At 49.6% G+C, this 16,057-nt stretch overlaps 1 protein-coding gene across 1 annotated transcript in view; it reads right to left on the bottom strand.

Moving 5' to 3' along the window:
- Positions 1 to 11,250, bottom strand: part of syne2b (spectrin repeat containing, nuclear envelope 2b) — a 107,339-nt gene extending 96,089 nt beyond the window's left edge. Inside the window, exons 1-6 of the mRNA XM_066694048.1 lie at positions 10,895 to 11,250; positions 6,717 to 6,995; positions 1,956 to 2,017; positions 1,104 to 1,199; positions 704 to 781; positions 100 to 192 (exon numbers count right to left, since the gene is read on the bottom strand). Of these exons, the coding sequence (XP_066550145.1) occupies positions 100 to 192; positions 704 to 781; positions 1,104 to 1,199; positions 1,956 to 2,017; positions 6,717 to 6,927 (540 nt within the window). The 5' untranslated portion in view covers positions 6,928 to 6,995; positions 10,895 to 11,250. The remainder of the gene's footprint in view (positions 1 to 99; positions 193 to 703; positions 782 to 1,103; positions 1,200 to 1,955; positions 2,018 to 6,716; positions 6,996 to 10,894) is intronic.
- Between the last annotated feature and the right edge of the window lie 4,807 nt (positions 11,251 to 16,057).

Raw genomic sequence — 16,057 nt, 5'->3', positions numbered from 1 at the left:
AAAAGTCAACAATAGGAGCTCAAAGTACACCTGTGTCCACAGCACCCCCCGGACACGAACCACGCAGGCAGCTCCACACACACACACACACACACTCACATGAAAGTGTAATATGATCGTCCACACCAGGCCCAGTATGATGGAGGGCTTGCCATTGATAATGTCAGGAACGTTGATGTTGACCAGCTTTATCTGCGTGCACAAGAGACAGGCGTTATCACAGGGTTTCTTTAGAGAGCTTTCAGAGATCCTGACTGACTGGTAGACGGACTCAAATGCCTGAAAACTACCAAAGACACAAACCTAAAATAAAATTAAGACACTTTCCAAATTGTAGAGAGGTTTAATCAAGAGGGTTGGGGGTTAATCTGATGACTGGAATGCACTACAGCTCAGGAGACCAAGGGAGACGTGAGCTTCCTGGTTGCTTCCCTTGTCACACAAAGCTGGCACCGGCCCCCACCGTGACAGAGCGCCCTGCCTGTCAGAGCCGCACAGAGATATTCCTGTCAGGGCACCTCAGCCTCCACTCCCCTTTCCACACTAACAACAACTCAAGTGAGTCTCCACCCCCCAACGATTGTTCATAACTCAGCCATGCTACACACTACAGACTGTCCCGGCATTTTTTTTGACACCCTGCCCCGAGTTCAGCCTAACAGTACAGCCCAGGTCCTTCAAGATTATGAAAGAGCAGAGTCACCGATCGCCTCCTCAGGAACTTCAGGGCCGTCTCGAGGTTGCTCCTCTGCTGGAAGACGCCTCTCCCCTTCTCTCGGCTCTGTGGAGTTGGGGAAGACAACAAGCGTGAGCAGATCTGAGCACAGTCTCCTGGCGCTTGGCCCTCTGGATCTTAGCCGTGGCCCTGTGGGTGTCTATGGATATACTTGGCATGTACTTTGCCGTGCTGTGGTTTCTCCACAGTTGGCATTACGGTTTGCTAAGCTCTCTCTCCCTGAATCACAGTCTAATACACCAAACCTCTGCAGGCATCTCCACGTCTTTTCTCTGACCTCTCCTGTGGTTTTAGAACAGGGAGGCCTACTGCTCTCCGTGACAGAGGGTGGTTAGAGACCCGCAGGGCAAGGGCGGGGGGCTCTCACCATAGGCTGGCCCGTCAACACCTCCAGGAGGTCCAACAGCCTCACGCCGTCCTTCAGGTCTGTGAACAGGTCCAGCACCACACTGGGGGGCTGCCGCTGGGGGGAACGAGGAGAGAAGCGGGTGAGCAGCAGAACAAGGGGCGACAAGGGGCACCAGGCATGGCAAAGACACCACCCTGGCACTGAGTCCGCATCACTGCCCAGATACCACCCTGGGACAGGACAATATATCTCATTTACATCTTGTTTGTGTTAAATATGAGTCAGTGCCGGCTCATTGTCATTGGTTAAGCTGTGGTTAAACTGCGGTAAGAAAGGCCCTTGTTGCTCTACAAATAAAGCACGATTATGAGGATTACAATGATAAATATTATTATTATTTTAATATTAGAGATTAGTAACACACTGTCCCCAACACGCCCACACACGCGATGGCTTCAGTCCATCGCAAACGCACTGCCACCAAGACACCTTCTCCACAGAGAGTAATTTACTCTTGGTCGAGGTTTGTGTTCCTCTGACAGCTGTGCAGGATGCCAGGCTGGAGGGGGGGGGGTGGGAATAACTGAGGCCTTCAGGAAGAGGGGCTGTGTTACCCAGGCCTGGGTGGAGGGGCGGGGCAACCGGCTCGAGTTACCATCTGGCACACGCTCCACTCGCTGTCTCTATTTATATCCCACAGCCACATGACATGCAAATACAGTGCAGGCCGAGCCGGGAGCAGAGTGCATTCTGTGCAGGTGAGCTGCCAAAAACAGATCTGTAGATTTTTAATTGCCACTTATCTGTATTTGCTCTCTGCTCAGGAGGTGAGACTGCGTTCGTATCTACAGCTGGGAGGACAGGACTCACCTTGGAGAGCTGAGCGTTGATCCAGTTGGTGAAGGTTCTCTTCTGGATCTGTTCCTGCTCCACTGTCGGGGGGAGGAATGCAAACAGTGCTGTGAGGATCGGCACCGAACACGGGCTCGGATTCAGTCACAGAGAAGTGCGGCACAGTGTGTGATTGTGTGTGTGGAGTGAAGTCGCAGCTGAGAGAGTGAGGGGGCTGCTCGTGTTTAGCAATCTGTGTCTGGACCATAAAAAAATTACAGAAATGAAGGAACCGGACATCCCCATGCAATCTCACCCTGGACTGATTCCACGTGTCTCGGCTGCCATCTGTAATCACACGAGCGCCGCTGTTTACATGAGCTGCCCTACAGGTTTACCGCTTTGCAAACTCATGGAAATTCCTTGTGCATGAATAAACGAGGACAGACCACACACACATGCACACACTAGTTCAGCCCTCCTCACACGCTCGTCAGGGACACAGAAAGCCCGGATGGAGATGGGTTCCAAGACCGCACAAATCTCTTGCTCTCTTACCACTGTGGAACTGCACAACTTCGGTCACCGGGTGGAGGCGCTCTGCAGACGCCCACTTCTGCTCCTCCATCGTTTATATCTCATTTATTGCGTTCATTATTTATCTCTAAAGGGAGCCGCTGTGTGACGATGTTCCACCTGCCTACACCGCCTGTATAAGTGTCGTCTGCACTGCCCACCCTGTGCCCCCGTGTAACTCACCGGCTAGGGAGGACATGACACTGAGACCTCTTGGGAGGACATGAGGTTCTCATGTGGACCAGTGGGACAGCGTCCAAACTGTGACGCAAACTTTACTGTGGGCCCCACACACACTCAGCTCCTGGGTTATTTCACTCTGACTACAGGGGGATGCTTCCCTTCTTAACCCTCAAATCTCTCTGTTAAACACTATTGGTATCATACACTAAATCCCTGGACTTAGTCAAAACATTGAAAGTATGGTCCATCTGCACTGTTGTTTACCTATAGACCAATAGACCCCACCTCCCCCTATGCCACAGGCTTTGTCCACACCATGTATCTGAGGACTGGAGAGAGAGACAAACCGAACCCTGAACTGAACACCCATAGTGATCTAGAGCTTTAATTGAAGCCGAGGTGCACACAATGGCCTAATAACAGAGTCTCAGATACAGCCGGGAGCAGGGAGAGCCTCTGCAGCTCCGTAACCGAGCTCTGGAGCCACAGGCTGTGCGGTCGGCCCAGCAAACCAGTCGAAGCAGTAATTCCTGTCAACCTCCCCGCCAGCCCGTCTCTCAGCCAATGAGAACGTGGGACTCGAGAGACTCCACCCTGCAAACCACGCCTTCTGTCAGAGCGTGTCCGAGCACAGCCCTTCCGATGGGCGGCATGCATGGCATCCTGTTATTGTTATTGTTATTATTATTAATGTTCTCGACTTACAAGCTTTACAAGGACAGAAATACAAGACAATAGATATCTGTCAGGCAGTGGAGAGACAGGTCGCATGTCTTCCCCCCCACACTGAGAGTCTGAGCAGCTAATTTCAATCCCTCCCTCTCTTTCACTTTTGCGGATGGACACACCTCTCCCACAGAGAGAGGAGGGAGACAATAGAAAAGCCATCCCAGAATAAAAAAACACCTCTCAGAATAAACAGCAAACGCTTCCCAATGAGCACCGATGTGAATTCGCGGGTCACCCCATGACAGAGACCCTCCCACAGGGCCGCCACACCCAGGCACAGCTCTCACAGATGAGGAGAAGCTGGCGCTTGGCTGAAGAAATCATCAAACATCATCATTATAATAATCACTCTGGCTCATTTGGCTCGAGACTTTCCAGGCTTCCAGAGAGAATCGAGACGTGACTGTCCTGTGTCGTGTTATTGATGTGCAGTTCACTGCACAGCTGTGGTGGGAACTGGTGGGAAGCAAACAGATCAAAAGGGTCCACTAGCAGGGGTCTGGAAGGTGAGTGAGGAACTGCAAGCTACCAGCTCCTTGTTGGCAAACAGCCGTGAGCCTCATGTGACCATGGCCCAAGCCTGGCTACGTTACACAGTCTATTTTCAATATTTCCCCTGGAACCTGACACCCGAGTCACACTATGATCTAGTGGCTTCATGTGAACCACTACAAACATCCCCCCATCCCCCAGCAGGGCTCTCACTGCAGAAGGGTGGGCTTCTCTCACTGAACAGCAATACTTTTTCTTGTTTATTGAACAAAAACTCAGCAGTGGCATAATCTTCTAACCTACTGAGAAGAAAATTCTCTTGGAAAGTAATGGCTTGAGGCCAGATAGGGGGCAAGCGGTACTAAAGTCTTTCAGAGCGCCTGTGAAAGCAGCACTGAACTGCTGTCTGAGTGCAAGTTAATAACCTTACGGCGTGGAGACGTAGGGGGTTCTGATGTGACCTCTCAAGGTCTCTTTAACTCTCTCGCTCCTTGTAAGGCCGTGTATGTCCCAGAACGCTCAAACCACCGAATTTCTCGCCAGTGAGATCAGAGGTTAAACTCGTGAACCGTGAGCTTGTCAGCTAACAGGCCTCCAGTCAAACATATCAAAGACAAGGCATCATTATAACGCTCGGCGGAGGGAAGAGATCGAATTCCCTGGAGCAGCGCAGACATGGAGGGCGACCACGGCGCTTGAACGCCGGTGGTGGAATCGGGTACGACTGTTTTCCGTGGCTCTTGTGCCCGAGGGTGTCCGGGGAGGAACACGGGCATTCGCCTCACCGTTCGATGGCTGTAGTTTGTGTCGTTTCGCGGTCATGAATCAAATCAGAATTAAACCCTGACAGCAGCGTAAGGACACTAGAGCAGAGGCAAACACAGCCCCCTCACACCCAGAGCCCAGAATGGGTTGTCAAAGCAAACAGCTCGCATCTTAGCAACAGCACAATTCCCGGCGAGAAGTCACTCTGAGCCAGGCGGCCCTCGATTCAGAAATGAAGAGTGAGTAATCGGGGAACAACCAGTCTATTGTGATTAAGAGCTGGTTTTACTCTCTCTCTGGAACAAGTGTATATTAGCCTCACACCATCCTCTGACCGTCTGACCGCACGGCACTGTGACGCCGACCGCCCAGAACCCCCCAGACCCCCCCGTCACAGACGCCGCCTGGACGGAGACGCTCGTTCCCATCGGAGATCATTTCCTATCGCTCGGGGCAAGGGGCAGCGTGGGTCACTGTCCCTCTTTGACACTCCGGGGCGAGAGTGATAGAGGGCAAATTATAGTGAGAGCAGGAACAGAGGGAGAGAGAGAGAGAGGGCAGCTGGCGGGTGGTGAGCAGGAAACCCGTCTCTCAGTGCCATAGCAGACTGCTGCCCCCCTCTGTCTGACCACACAGCTCACCGACCGCCTTTCAGCAGCATCACCGACCAGCTATTCGAAGGGAAACTGTCAGTATGTGCTGATGAGAACTCCCTTATAGACACTGGCTGTCATATAACCTGATAAAACTGCAGTACAGTGTAGGGAAGTGTAGTGAAAGTGAAGTGAAAGCGTGGTGAAGCACAGGGAGTTAAACCATGACACAAACCACAGCAAACCACAGCTAAAGCAAAGAGAAGGGAAATCCAGGAAATCCAATGCATTTGGGTGTTTTCCCTGCTTCCTCTGCTGAAAGTCTCCTTGCTTCAGCCCTGGTTCTGCAGACCGGGCCTTCAGCATGTCCATCAAGTTCTGCCACAACTGCCTGGCCACACGAGCCACCTGCTCTGCCTGCATCTACACATCTCCAACGGGAAGCCTTTCCATTCTACCTCTGGGCCAGCTGGCCCATCTAGACATTAATACGTACTGGCACATGAGCCGAACCCATATTCCAAATATTCCCGACTGCTGTTTTCTGATTGGTCCTTGCTTACACATGGCATCGGCTCGGCGGGTGGCACAGTCAAGCACCTGACCAGGTGCCTGTGAAAGTTGTTATTGTTATTTGTATTTTTAGGTGCTGGGATGCGTTAAAGCCAGTGTGTATGTAAGTAGGTCTCTATGTAGTTGGTTATTTGGACGCATAAGGCTGCCGATTTGCTACTGGTTAACAAAGGCAGCCATTCACAGGTGTGGTGAAGCTGCCTGGTGTGGCTCGTCAGTCTGGCACTGACGGCGACATGATCGGGCAAAGCAAGAGCGCAGCTGCCTTCCACCGAGAGGGAAATATGCCTGAGGTTCGAGATTGCACAAGACGCAATACATGAATTTACAGCGCAACAGGTAGCGGCACAATCCCGACCAGAAGGGAATGCAGGATTAAACATATTCCTCCCCCCTAGGACTTACTCCTTCAGCTCCTGTGCACCCTGCCTGAACATAACTGCAACTGACAGACACCGGAAAAAGCTCAGTTTTGTTCTGTATTATTATTCTCCGCCCTCACCCCCCATGTTTACTGCAGAAGACACTAATCCCAGCTCAGACAAAATGAGGAAGTAAGATCTTGCTCTGGCCAGAGGCATAAAGATTACAGATCAAGTGGAAGCAGAGAATCCGTCCCTATCAGCTGGGGGGGCGCCGTGACCGCAGGCAAGGCGAGGGGGGAGATTGAACAGACGCACAAACACACACGGATAGCAGCCGCAGGCCTGGATCTCTGAGAAGATAACACATTTAAATGCAGATGCCACTTCAGGGCAGGGTGCCGGCCAGTCTGTGTTGTCGCCAATGCCTCCTTGCCCCTCTTTGGGGGCGTTCAGGCCCCCCAAATCTCTGAGTCCAGATGTGCCTCTGGATCCCAGCCTTGAGTTACAAAATAACAATCACTTACTTGGCATGCACTGCTGTTCCCTCTCTCTTAGCTGGCTCTGTCTGTGTGTTCTCTCAGCGTGGGTCTGTCTGTGCGTCAGGGGTCGTGTGTTACTGTGCCCCCCCAGCCTGGGACTGCACTGACCTTGCAGCAGCAGGTGGACGTCATCGATGTCCAGAGGGAGGGACCCCGGCTCCTCCTCGGCCACCTCCGAGCACCCTACTGATGCCATGCTTCCCGGGAGAATGCAAGCCGAGTCCAGAGGTCATCCGTGGATGCCAGAAAGCATGCCCACGCCGTCTGAAAGGAGGGGAGAGAGAGAGAGTGAGGGAGAGGACGGGGGAGTGAGAGATTGAGAGGGAGAGAGAGAGATGAGAGAGAGGGGCAGGGCACATACACGGACTCCTCCAGGAATGTCAGTAGAAAAAAGGACAACTTCCTACAGCACACACACACACATGTACATCCCACACACGCACCACCGTTTACCTGGAGGTAAGATTTCTAACGGCTGCTGGCTCTGTGAATCAGCAGGGAGATGAAAGAGACCTCGGTGTGGCAGATCTCAGCAATATGAGACGCACTGTGCAGCAGCGAAGCTTCCCACAGCACCAGGATAATAGACTCTGCTCGCTCGCTGTTTCTTCTCCTCCTCTCCTTCCCTTTCACTTTCTCTTTCCCAGAATCTCCCAGGCCCTGCCTCTGCAGTTGCAGGAAGGCCAGGCAGAACCGAAGGATAGACACACACACACTCACACAGACAAACGCACTTTAACACACACACAAGCACACATTAGCTCACACAGTGATGGCCAGGATTGCACACAGACCCAAGCAGACACACGTTAACGCACATAGACACACACACACACAATATTGTGCACTTATAGAGATGCACATACTGCTGTCTGAGAGCCGGCCACCTGAGCAGCATCAAGGGCCCGATTCCTGGTTCCTGGTAACGTCCCGATAAATGCCTGCTGTGCCCCGTGGCATGCTGGGAGACAGATGTTTCCCTTCAGAATCTGCATGGCTGAACATCCATTCCTGACCACGGCTATTTCAGCAAACCTGGGGCCGACACGGCTCTCCTGACAGCCACGACTGGAAGCTGTGGCAGAAATCTGGCTTATGTAACAAAGTCGGTGGCTCCTTGAATGAACAGGCCCTGATGCTAAATTATTTACCCGGGACTGAGAGCAGCAGACTGAACACGGTTTACTGCATTTCGCACGGTTTCACAATCAAGTTCATCTCTAGTTTTTTGTTGTTTTTGTTGTTGTTTTGCAAAGCAAGATCGAGAAGATAAGCCGTAAACGCTACAGCCTCTCCAATAAATAATTTGCCAGGTTTTGAAAAGCAGCCCCAGCGGGGGGTATTTCCCTGCAGAACAGAAACTGGACTCACACAGGAGGATTCAGACTGGGAGGAGGAAGCAAAGCATATCTATTTGAATATAAAACAAATAATGTATTCACAACAGTGTTTGAATCAAAACAGCAGCACCTGTGGATAGCGGTGCGTCTGCGATCTCTGCAGGTGTCGGGGACGGGCTGAGAGACCTCCTTCTGAACGGTTTCTTTCACAAACAAAGCAACACGTTCATCTCTGGTGTCTGCAGTACCAGACCAGGGGAGCCAGGCTAATCCAAAATGGCCGGGTCCCATGATGCGGTTAATGTAAACCAGGCCTTGTTTTGACGCCCTTCTCTAATCAGTCTTCATAATCGAACATTTGTCTTCCAGGTGGCTCGTGTGCCAAGACTTAGTGTAAAACTTATTAACAGCGCCAGGATCTGGAGGACAAGCTCAGGGGCGGCACACAGCCATTAACCCCGTCCTCACCGGGGCTCAGCGGGACCTTAGGCACTGGCAGGAATGAGGGACACCATCCTCAGCACAAACTTTGCACACGAGCAGGTCTGCACACACACAAAGCCACATGCCCTTGAGGTGAGCTCTGCCCATCCCCCGCGCTCTGCCCGTCCTGCCCGGCTATGGCAGTGGAATCTGTGCAATCCAGGCCGGCAGTCAGCTGCTTCATCCCACTGAGCTCCCCACACCGCCACCCTCTGTCAAAGTCACGCTGGTCCAGTGTGGGGGGGGGCTCTGCATACCTGCAGGCAGCCTTTTACAACACAGGGCAGGAAAAAGCTTCCAGTAACATCTTTGTTCCCATAATGGAGATATTTTCTGTCCCCACGCATCCCAAAATCCACTGAGGTGCAACAAATGCAAGGCCTGCGATAAAGACTCGATCACAGAGGAAGCAAAATAATGATAATAATACTAACACCAACAATGGAGGACTCCCTGTCCCAGCCTGGGGGCCCAGAGTGCTAATGAACAGTGTGAATGTCATGGGGTTATTACTGTTTAGCAACTATATGCTACTGACAGCCAGTAATTTACCTCCTGTTCAGGCTGTGGGATTTAAAAGCAACACAATGGGCCCCCACAGGCCTGCCCCCACCACAACCTCCGACACGTCACCCCTTAGCGCCGCAGCATCTGCACTGGCGGAGCGGCGAGAGAGTGGAGCAGGGGATCAGTGCCCCCATTTCCCCACCCACTACAATACCCCCAGTGCCCTGCAGGAGTCTTTAAAGGAGGGGGGGGCGTTCCACGTTCCCTGGAGGCCCGAGGGAGTTTGACGTCACTGTGCCGTGTGCCCGGTTGAGTGGCATTAGCGCAGATAGCTGTGGAATGCAATAACTGCCCCCCCCCCACCCGGCACTCAACTAGTATGGTCTCGGATAACAACAACTGGGCCCAGTGTCCTCAGCCCCTGCCCTTCACACCAAAGACATCCCACAGCACAGGCCAGCCAGGCCCGTTCATGCCCCCCGCAGGACAGGGAAACGGGACCGCTGGAGCCCGCTCAACAGCCCCTCGGGGACAGTCAGCTGACATGGGCGGCCGAGTTACACAACTGCCCTTTTCGCCTTGTTTTGTTTTTTCCTCTTTCCAGAATTGTAAATATATAGACACTCCCTGGACTCATAATTAATAATAGTATTTTCAGTTCCAGCATTGATTATTCTCTCTTAGATCTCAGTGTCAATGATCTCAGACACTCTCAGTCCTGCAGCCGTGGGCGCTGCTCTCTTGGCTGCTATTCTCTTTTAGTGAGGTGTGGTTCAGGAGGAAGGTAAAAGGGAACGGACAGCAGTGGAGAGGCTGGTGAAAGGCAGCCAAACTGCAGGGCAGTCTGTGAGTAAGCAGGCAGGCATGCAGGAACACAGGGCACCAAACACAGCCAGGCAGAGGAGCTGGAGCGCAAACACAGCCTGCACATCACACACACACACCGCAGCGAGGGAGCGCAGGCCAGGGAGCGCAGTGCGCGACCACAGCTTGGCGGTGATGGCTGTGGGGCAAAATAACATGCAAGTAAATTAACTTGTATGAAAAGAGGGCCCCTAAAGTATTTAATTTACTCTCGACTTTCCGCAGACTTTGGTGAGAAGACAACTCTTTGGGAGAGTGAACGCCTTTCTACCAGCAAACTCCTCCTATTTCACAATCAAAGAGAAACTTGTCCCCCACAGAGACCCAGAAGGACCTCGCCTGAGATATGGGACACCTTACATTTTGACTGTGAGCTCTCCGGGCTAAGCAGAGAGCCGAAGTACACGACACACAGGTGACAATAGCCCAGTCCTCAGTTTTATCCAGACATGCATCCCAGTTTCAAAACAAGACAACAATATAAACTTGTTCTCATGAGTGCCATTTTGCCTCTGGTTGCTTTGTTGTTATGAATAGATGTTAATGATTATCATCATCATATTGACTATCTCTGTCCAGTGCGACTGGGTTGTGTAAATGCCTTCAACAGGAGGCAGAGCTGGAGACGGTCACTGCCCGAAATAGCCGCCCCTCCACCCGAGCTCCTGTCTCCCTTAAGACGGGGCTCCGGCAGAGCGCAGGGGTCGCCCGCAGGTGAGGAGTAGCCCCGGTGTAACCCGTTTACATGTCAGCCAAGGATTAGCGCACCTCACACACCCTGTGAAGGAGGGCAGTGAACCGAGCAGCTATATAATAGGTACCCGAAGAGGCAAATGCATGTATTGGAGGAAAGTTGCAGCGCTGTCACCCAGCGCCTGCGCCCGCCTGTCATCCAAACCCGTGTCCAGAGCGCAGCGCAGGAGTCTGACAGAGAGCCCTCTGCGCCCCGTCTGTATCAGGGGTACTTACCGGCAGTAGACGTCGCAGCGCTGCACGGTCCCCAAATCTGCTTTCAGGCACAGTGCGAAACAACTTTGTCTCCTGTTCACTTGTCCGTGCAGCCAAAGGTGCGCAGTGTGTCGGCTGCGCTGCGCTTAAATCTCCACCCACTGCGCCCTGAGGGAGTGAGCGCCTCTGAGCAGAGCCGGGCCGGGCCGGGCCGGGACAGGACCGGCTAAATATACCAGCCACTGGGGCCGGGGTACCTGAGGGCAGCGCCGGGGACAGACACTGTGTCTCTGAACAGATTAACCCGGCCACTTAGATCCAATATATTTGCCTGTTTGTTATTATTATTGCGATCTGAGCTGCTCGATGAAGTCTGCAGGGTCCCACCTGAAGCTGTTGCAAGTTTGAGCGAGTGTGTGCATGTATGTGCAGGGTGTGTATGTGCAGGGTGTGAGTGTGTGTGTGTGCACAGGATGTAAGCTGCAGTAAAACATGCAGCACTTATCTGCATGCTGTCCGTCACACCACTAAAATGTCACTGCAGGGCCATGGTCCACTAACTTATAGAGTGAGTGCTTGCAGAATATTTCCTTCTCAAGTTCAAACACAGTCTCACAACATGCAGGAGAAAACCTGTAGACACTCCTTCCTTAAAACTATGTGTTCACTGCTGTGGGATATCTATGTTGCGTTGATTTTACAACACCCTACATGCAGTCTGTTGGCACTTTGCTGATACAAGCAGGGTCCTGATCATCTTTGTTGATTTCCCTGTCAGTGTTAGTCTTCGCTGCCTAAAGTCCCACACAGCACAAATACACGCAAACACGCAAAGCACCAGCATGATGTTTTAGGTTACAAACACACACGTCGCATCCCAATTCTTTACCTAATGTAAAAGCCAATAGAATATTGATTGGATTGTCGATGGGTTTTATTTTTGAAAACTAAACAATGTGAAACTGGGCTGACACTTTACACTCAGCCCCATTTTCACCTGGTTGGAACTTCTTAGACACGCAATTGTTTAATATGGACATTATAAGTACAGGTATGTGATGCCTATCAAACATCTATGAAACTACACAACCTGTTCTATAATATTCTGCATAGTTGATCATGATTAGACAAACTATATTACAGTATTACCAAGTGTTTTCATAAAAACAAAAATGTGTTTTTTAAATGTTTTGACCTGTTTCTTCTATAAAAGTCTATGGGAAATCTTAATATGAAAATTGTATATTGAGATACCACTCAAATTGAAATTTGTAGAAATTGTTGGGTGAAAATAGCATAAAAAATGAAGGAATAAAGTGCATTTAAACAAAACCTAGCCTATGTGGAAACGTTTCAAGAACATTTGTACCACAAAATACTCACAAGAGGGCCATTTCTCCATTATAAGGGCCACAAGGATGTGGGACCACTCAAATGAAACTACAACTACATAATCAAATACAAATACAACTACATAATCATTATTAGACACACTATATTGCAACACTACCACCTTTATTCCAATATAAATAATATTGTCATTATGCATTATGACATTTTGGGATTTTCTGAAAAACAAAAATCAATGTAAACTAATTTTGTTCAAAAATTTCCCTTACGGTACTGAAAATTTGATAAGATTTGAGGGGGTTATGATCATTAATTTTGTATTTATTAAAAATAGCGATTCTTGAACCCAAGTCAATCCCCCCCCTAATTTGTAAGTCAATATCTCCACACAGCAACATCAGATCTTAACAATCCTGGTATCACTGCATAGCCGCAAGTCTCTTTTTTCCAGGGAAACAATAGGTTGACAACAATGGGGCTGAGTGTCATGGACAGGTGTTATATTAGAAACAACCCCAGAATTCACATCAACAGCCCTTCACATTATTAACATCATAGAAGAATACACAACAGGCCCCAGTCCACACTACAGGGCAAGATAGGCTCCCTTTTCAACCAACAACCAATGCAAACAACATTGCTGGATTCAAATTAATAATAATAATGAATAAAAGTAGATGTAAGACACTCTACCCTTATGTTTATTTAACAGTGCACGTTTATCTGGCCAGTTCAAGCCATTTAAAATGCATTGTGTGGGTCTTTATTTTAGAACAAATAGCCCTGATGTATGCCACTATAGATTTATGAGGGTCTTAACAGAACCACTTTGAAGCTTTGATTATTATTATTATTTTCCAGGAATCCCTTTGTGACAAGAATATCTCGTTTTCCAGGAATAAACATGGCCTCCGACCCAATCGCAGCCAACACCTCGCAGCAAATCCTGCAGTGACCCCCTGAGGAGGATGTTTGTAACTGCGCCAAGTCTGCTCAGAAACCCAAGCAGTGGATAATCCAGCTCTGTTCACTCAACATTGCACACACAGTTCATAGTGGGGATTTAGACTGGGGGGACTGGGGTCTAGACTGCTTAAGCAGGGATCCACAAATCATTGACTTTACCCATGACACAACACCGGTGTAGACGGAGAAGTGGGGCAGCAGCAGCACTGGGCACATGTGCGTCTATGGGGAGAGGTGTGTGCAGCAGCACGTTAACTACTTCCGGGGTGATCATGTCCTCACCTGACTGCATCCGGGTCAGACGGCGGAGGGATCGCATTGCCCGAAACTTGACTTTCATTCGCCTTAACCTGACCATGCGGTGTTTCATTCCCCTTGAATGTTTCCATGACTGCTTATTTAAAGTCCTGTGTTCCGTCCTTAATAACAGTATTTACATTCCTGAAATATCGTCCTGTGTATCGCATCTAAAGGATGACTGGCAAAACGGCATATGCGTGCTTCACCTACATCTTACAGGGTGATTAAATTGATAATAAATTGTTACCGAAACAAATAAAGTCTCTACACGTACTTCCGCGTTTCAAATCCCCCCGGACAGTGAGAAGCGACCAATCACAGCCAGCGCTCATTCTCGGCCAATCACAGCTCGAAACCACGCCCTTGATGACGTCACCGTTCTCCAGCAGTGCGGGTAAACACGCGTATATAGCGGGTTAAAGACATAATAACTTTCAAGTTTCAAAACCATTAAAATGACAGAGTCGTGACAATTCTGAACACCCCATTAAACTGTACACACACTGGAAAACAATAGGATTAATTTAAAAATATAATTATATAACAGTGCTATGACATCATAAACAGTTCCCTAACATCTAAAGCTTCTTTTCGGGCCACTGACATTTGACAGACTTTCTGTTACACGTTGTCTATGTCTATAAAAATCCCACCATGGCGTGTGGGTTTTCATTGTGTGGGTGAATGATGATGATGATCATAAGAACACAAGAAAGTATCCAATCGAGAGGAGGCCATCGCCCCATCGTGCTCGTTTGGTGTCCATTAATAACTAAGTGATCAAGGATCCTATCCAGTCTGTTTTTGAATGTTCCCACATTGTCTCTTCAGCCACATCGCTGGGGAGTTTGTTCAGATTGTGACGCCTCTCTGTGTGAAGAAGTGTCTCCTGTTTTCTGTCTTGAATGTCTTGAAGCCCAATTTCCATTTGTGTCCCCGGGTGCGTGTGTCCCTGCTGATCTGGAAAAGCTCCTCTGGTTTGATGTGGTCGATGCCTTTCATGATTTTGAAGACTTGGATCAAGTCCCCACGTAGTCTCCTCTGTTCCAGGTTGAAAAGGTTCAGCATACCAAGCCCCTTGCATTGGCCGAAGTTTTTCTGTACGGTGGTAAGGTTTGCTCTTTCCATTTCTCGTCACAAGGTGGAGCCTTTGTCCCATCTATCCCTGAACTGTCACTCAGACCTCACATGAATAATAAACAGTGGAAGTCCAATTGAGTTATTCAAAAGTTATGCCGAGACATTATTAACAACGATTCTCTGAGGGGCTTACATATCGGTTTAATTGGGCTCATTAATCATATTTAAGCCTACCTAGCGCAGCCCAACGAACACAAACAGTCTGACAAAAAGACCCTTGGACACCAATCAAGGCTTGACACAGTGAAATCTGATGCCCTCCTCAGCTACTCTTCCTCATTAACATGAACGAGGAAAACAACACAAAACAAGAACAGGAAATGCACTCTGTCAGGATAGTTACATTCACCTCCTGTCTCTGGTGATCAATCAGTCATTATCTCCGCACTAAAGGGCAGGACATCTCTTGCCAGCAGTTCTCAAATTCTGCTGACTGGCTGCTCCCAGTATTGTAATATATACACATTATTATCTCTTCTTTTCATGCTTGATCATAAAACCCATCCCAATAGACAATAGTGTCTCTATTCAGGGTTGCGTTGTCTGCTGCACGCCCCCTGGCAGCCCCGCTGTGATTGGCTGCACAGAGCAGACAGGCGATCAGGCCGACAGACGCTCATCCGCACACCGAGGGCACACCGTTCACATCCCCGAGAAGAGAACTGCACAATGGAGTCGGGCCCCGATAGGGAGTTCCTTCATATTTATTTGGTCAAATGAGGAGGTGCGTTGGATTAGTCCTCAAAAACAAAACAAATAAGGTGATATACTTTCTGGCGCTGTGAATACAAGGCTGTGTTTATGAGTCACAACAGGAAAAGGAAGATGATAAAACATCACTAGTTGCAGTAGAAAGAAGATGCATCTTACATCACCCTTCTCAGGGTGACCACAGAGTGATAAACAGACAACAAACATCAACAAATCAATAAAATATAATAAAATGAACCACTAGGCATGGAGGAGAGATAAACAAAAACTCCTATAAGATGGCGTATTGTTACAGGACAAAATAAATCTCTGGGGGGCCACTAGTCCTAATGGTTGCCTGGTTGGGGCCCCTCGGGGTGTGTGTGGAACATCAACAGCCCTTGGGTGGTGATGCCTCATAAGTCCATGGGGTGTGGGTGCACTGTTAGCCCTCCGGGGTGGGTTGTGCCTCATCGGGCTTCCAGGGTGGGTGTCAAGGTGCCTCGTCAGACCCTCAAAGGGGGCTTTTCATGGAAGACAAAAAAGACAGTTGTGCTCAGGAAGTGGTCATACAATGCAGATCACAGAACATTGTGCATAGTGTGTCATGAGAACATGAGAGTGTCCAATCGGGAGGACATTCGCCCCATCGTGCTCGTTTGGTGTCCATTAATAACTAAGTGATCCAAGGATCCTATCCAGTCTGTTTTTGAATGATCCCAAATTGTCTCTTCAGCC

Source organism: Amia ocellicauda, chromosome 21, assembly GCF_036373705.1.
Source record: "Amia ocellicauda isolate fAmiCal2 chromosome 21, fAmiCal2.hap1, whole genome shotgun sequence".
NCBI classification, from domain to species: Eukaryota; Metazoa; Chordata; class Actinopteri; order Amiiformes; family Amiidae; genus Amia; species Amia ocellicauda.
The sequence above is the reverse complement of the archived record's forward strand: the minus strand, read 5'-3'. Positions and strand labels throughout refer to the sequence as shown.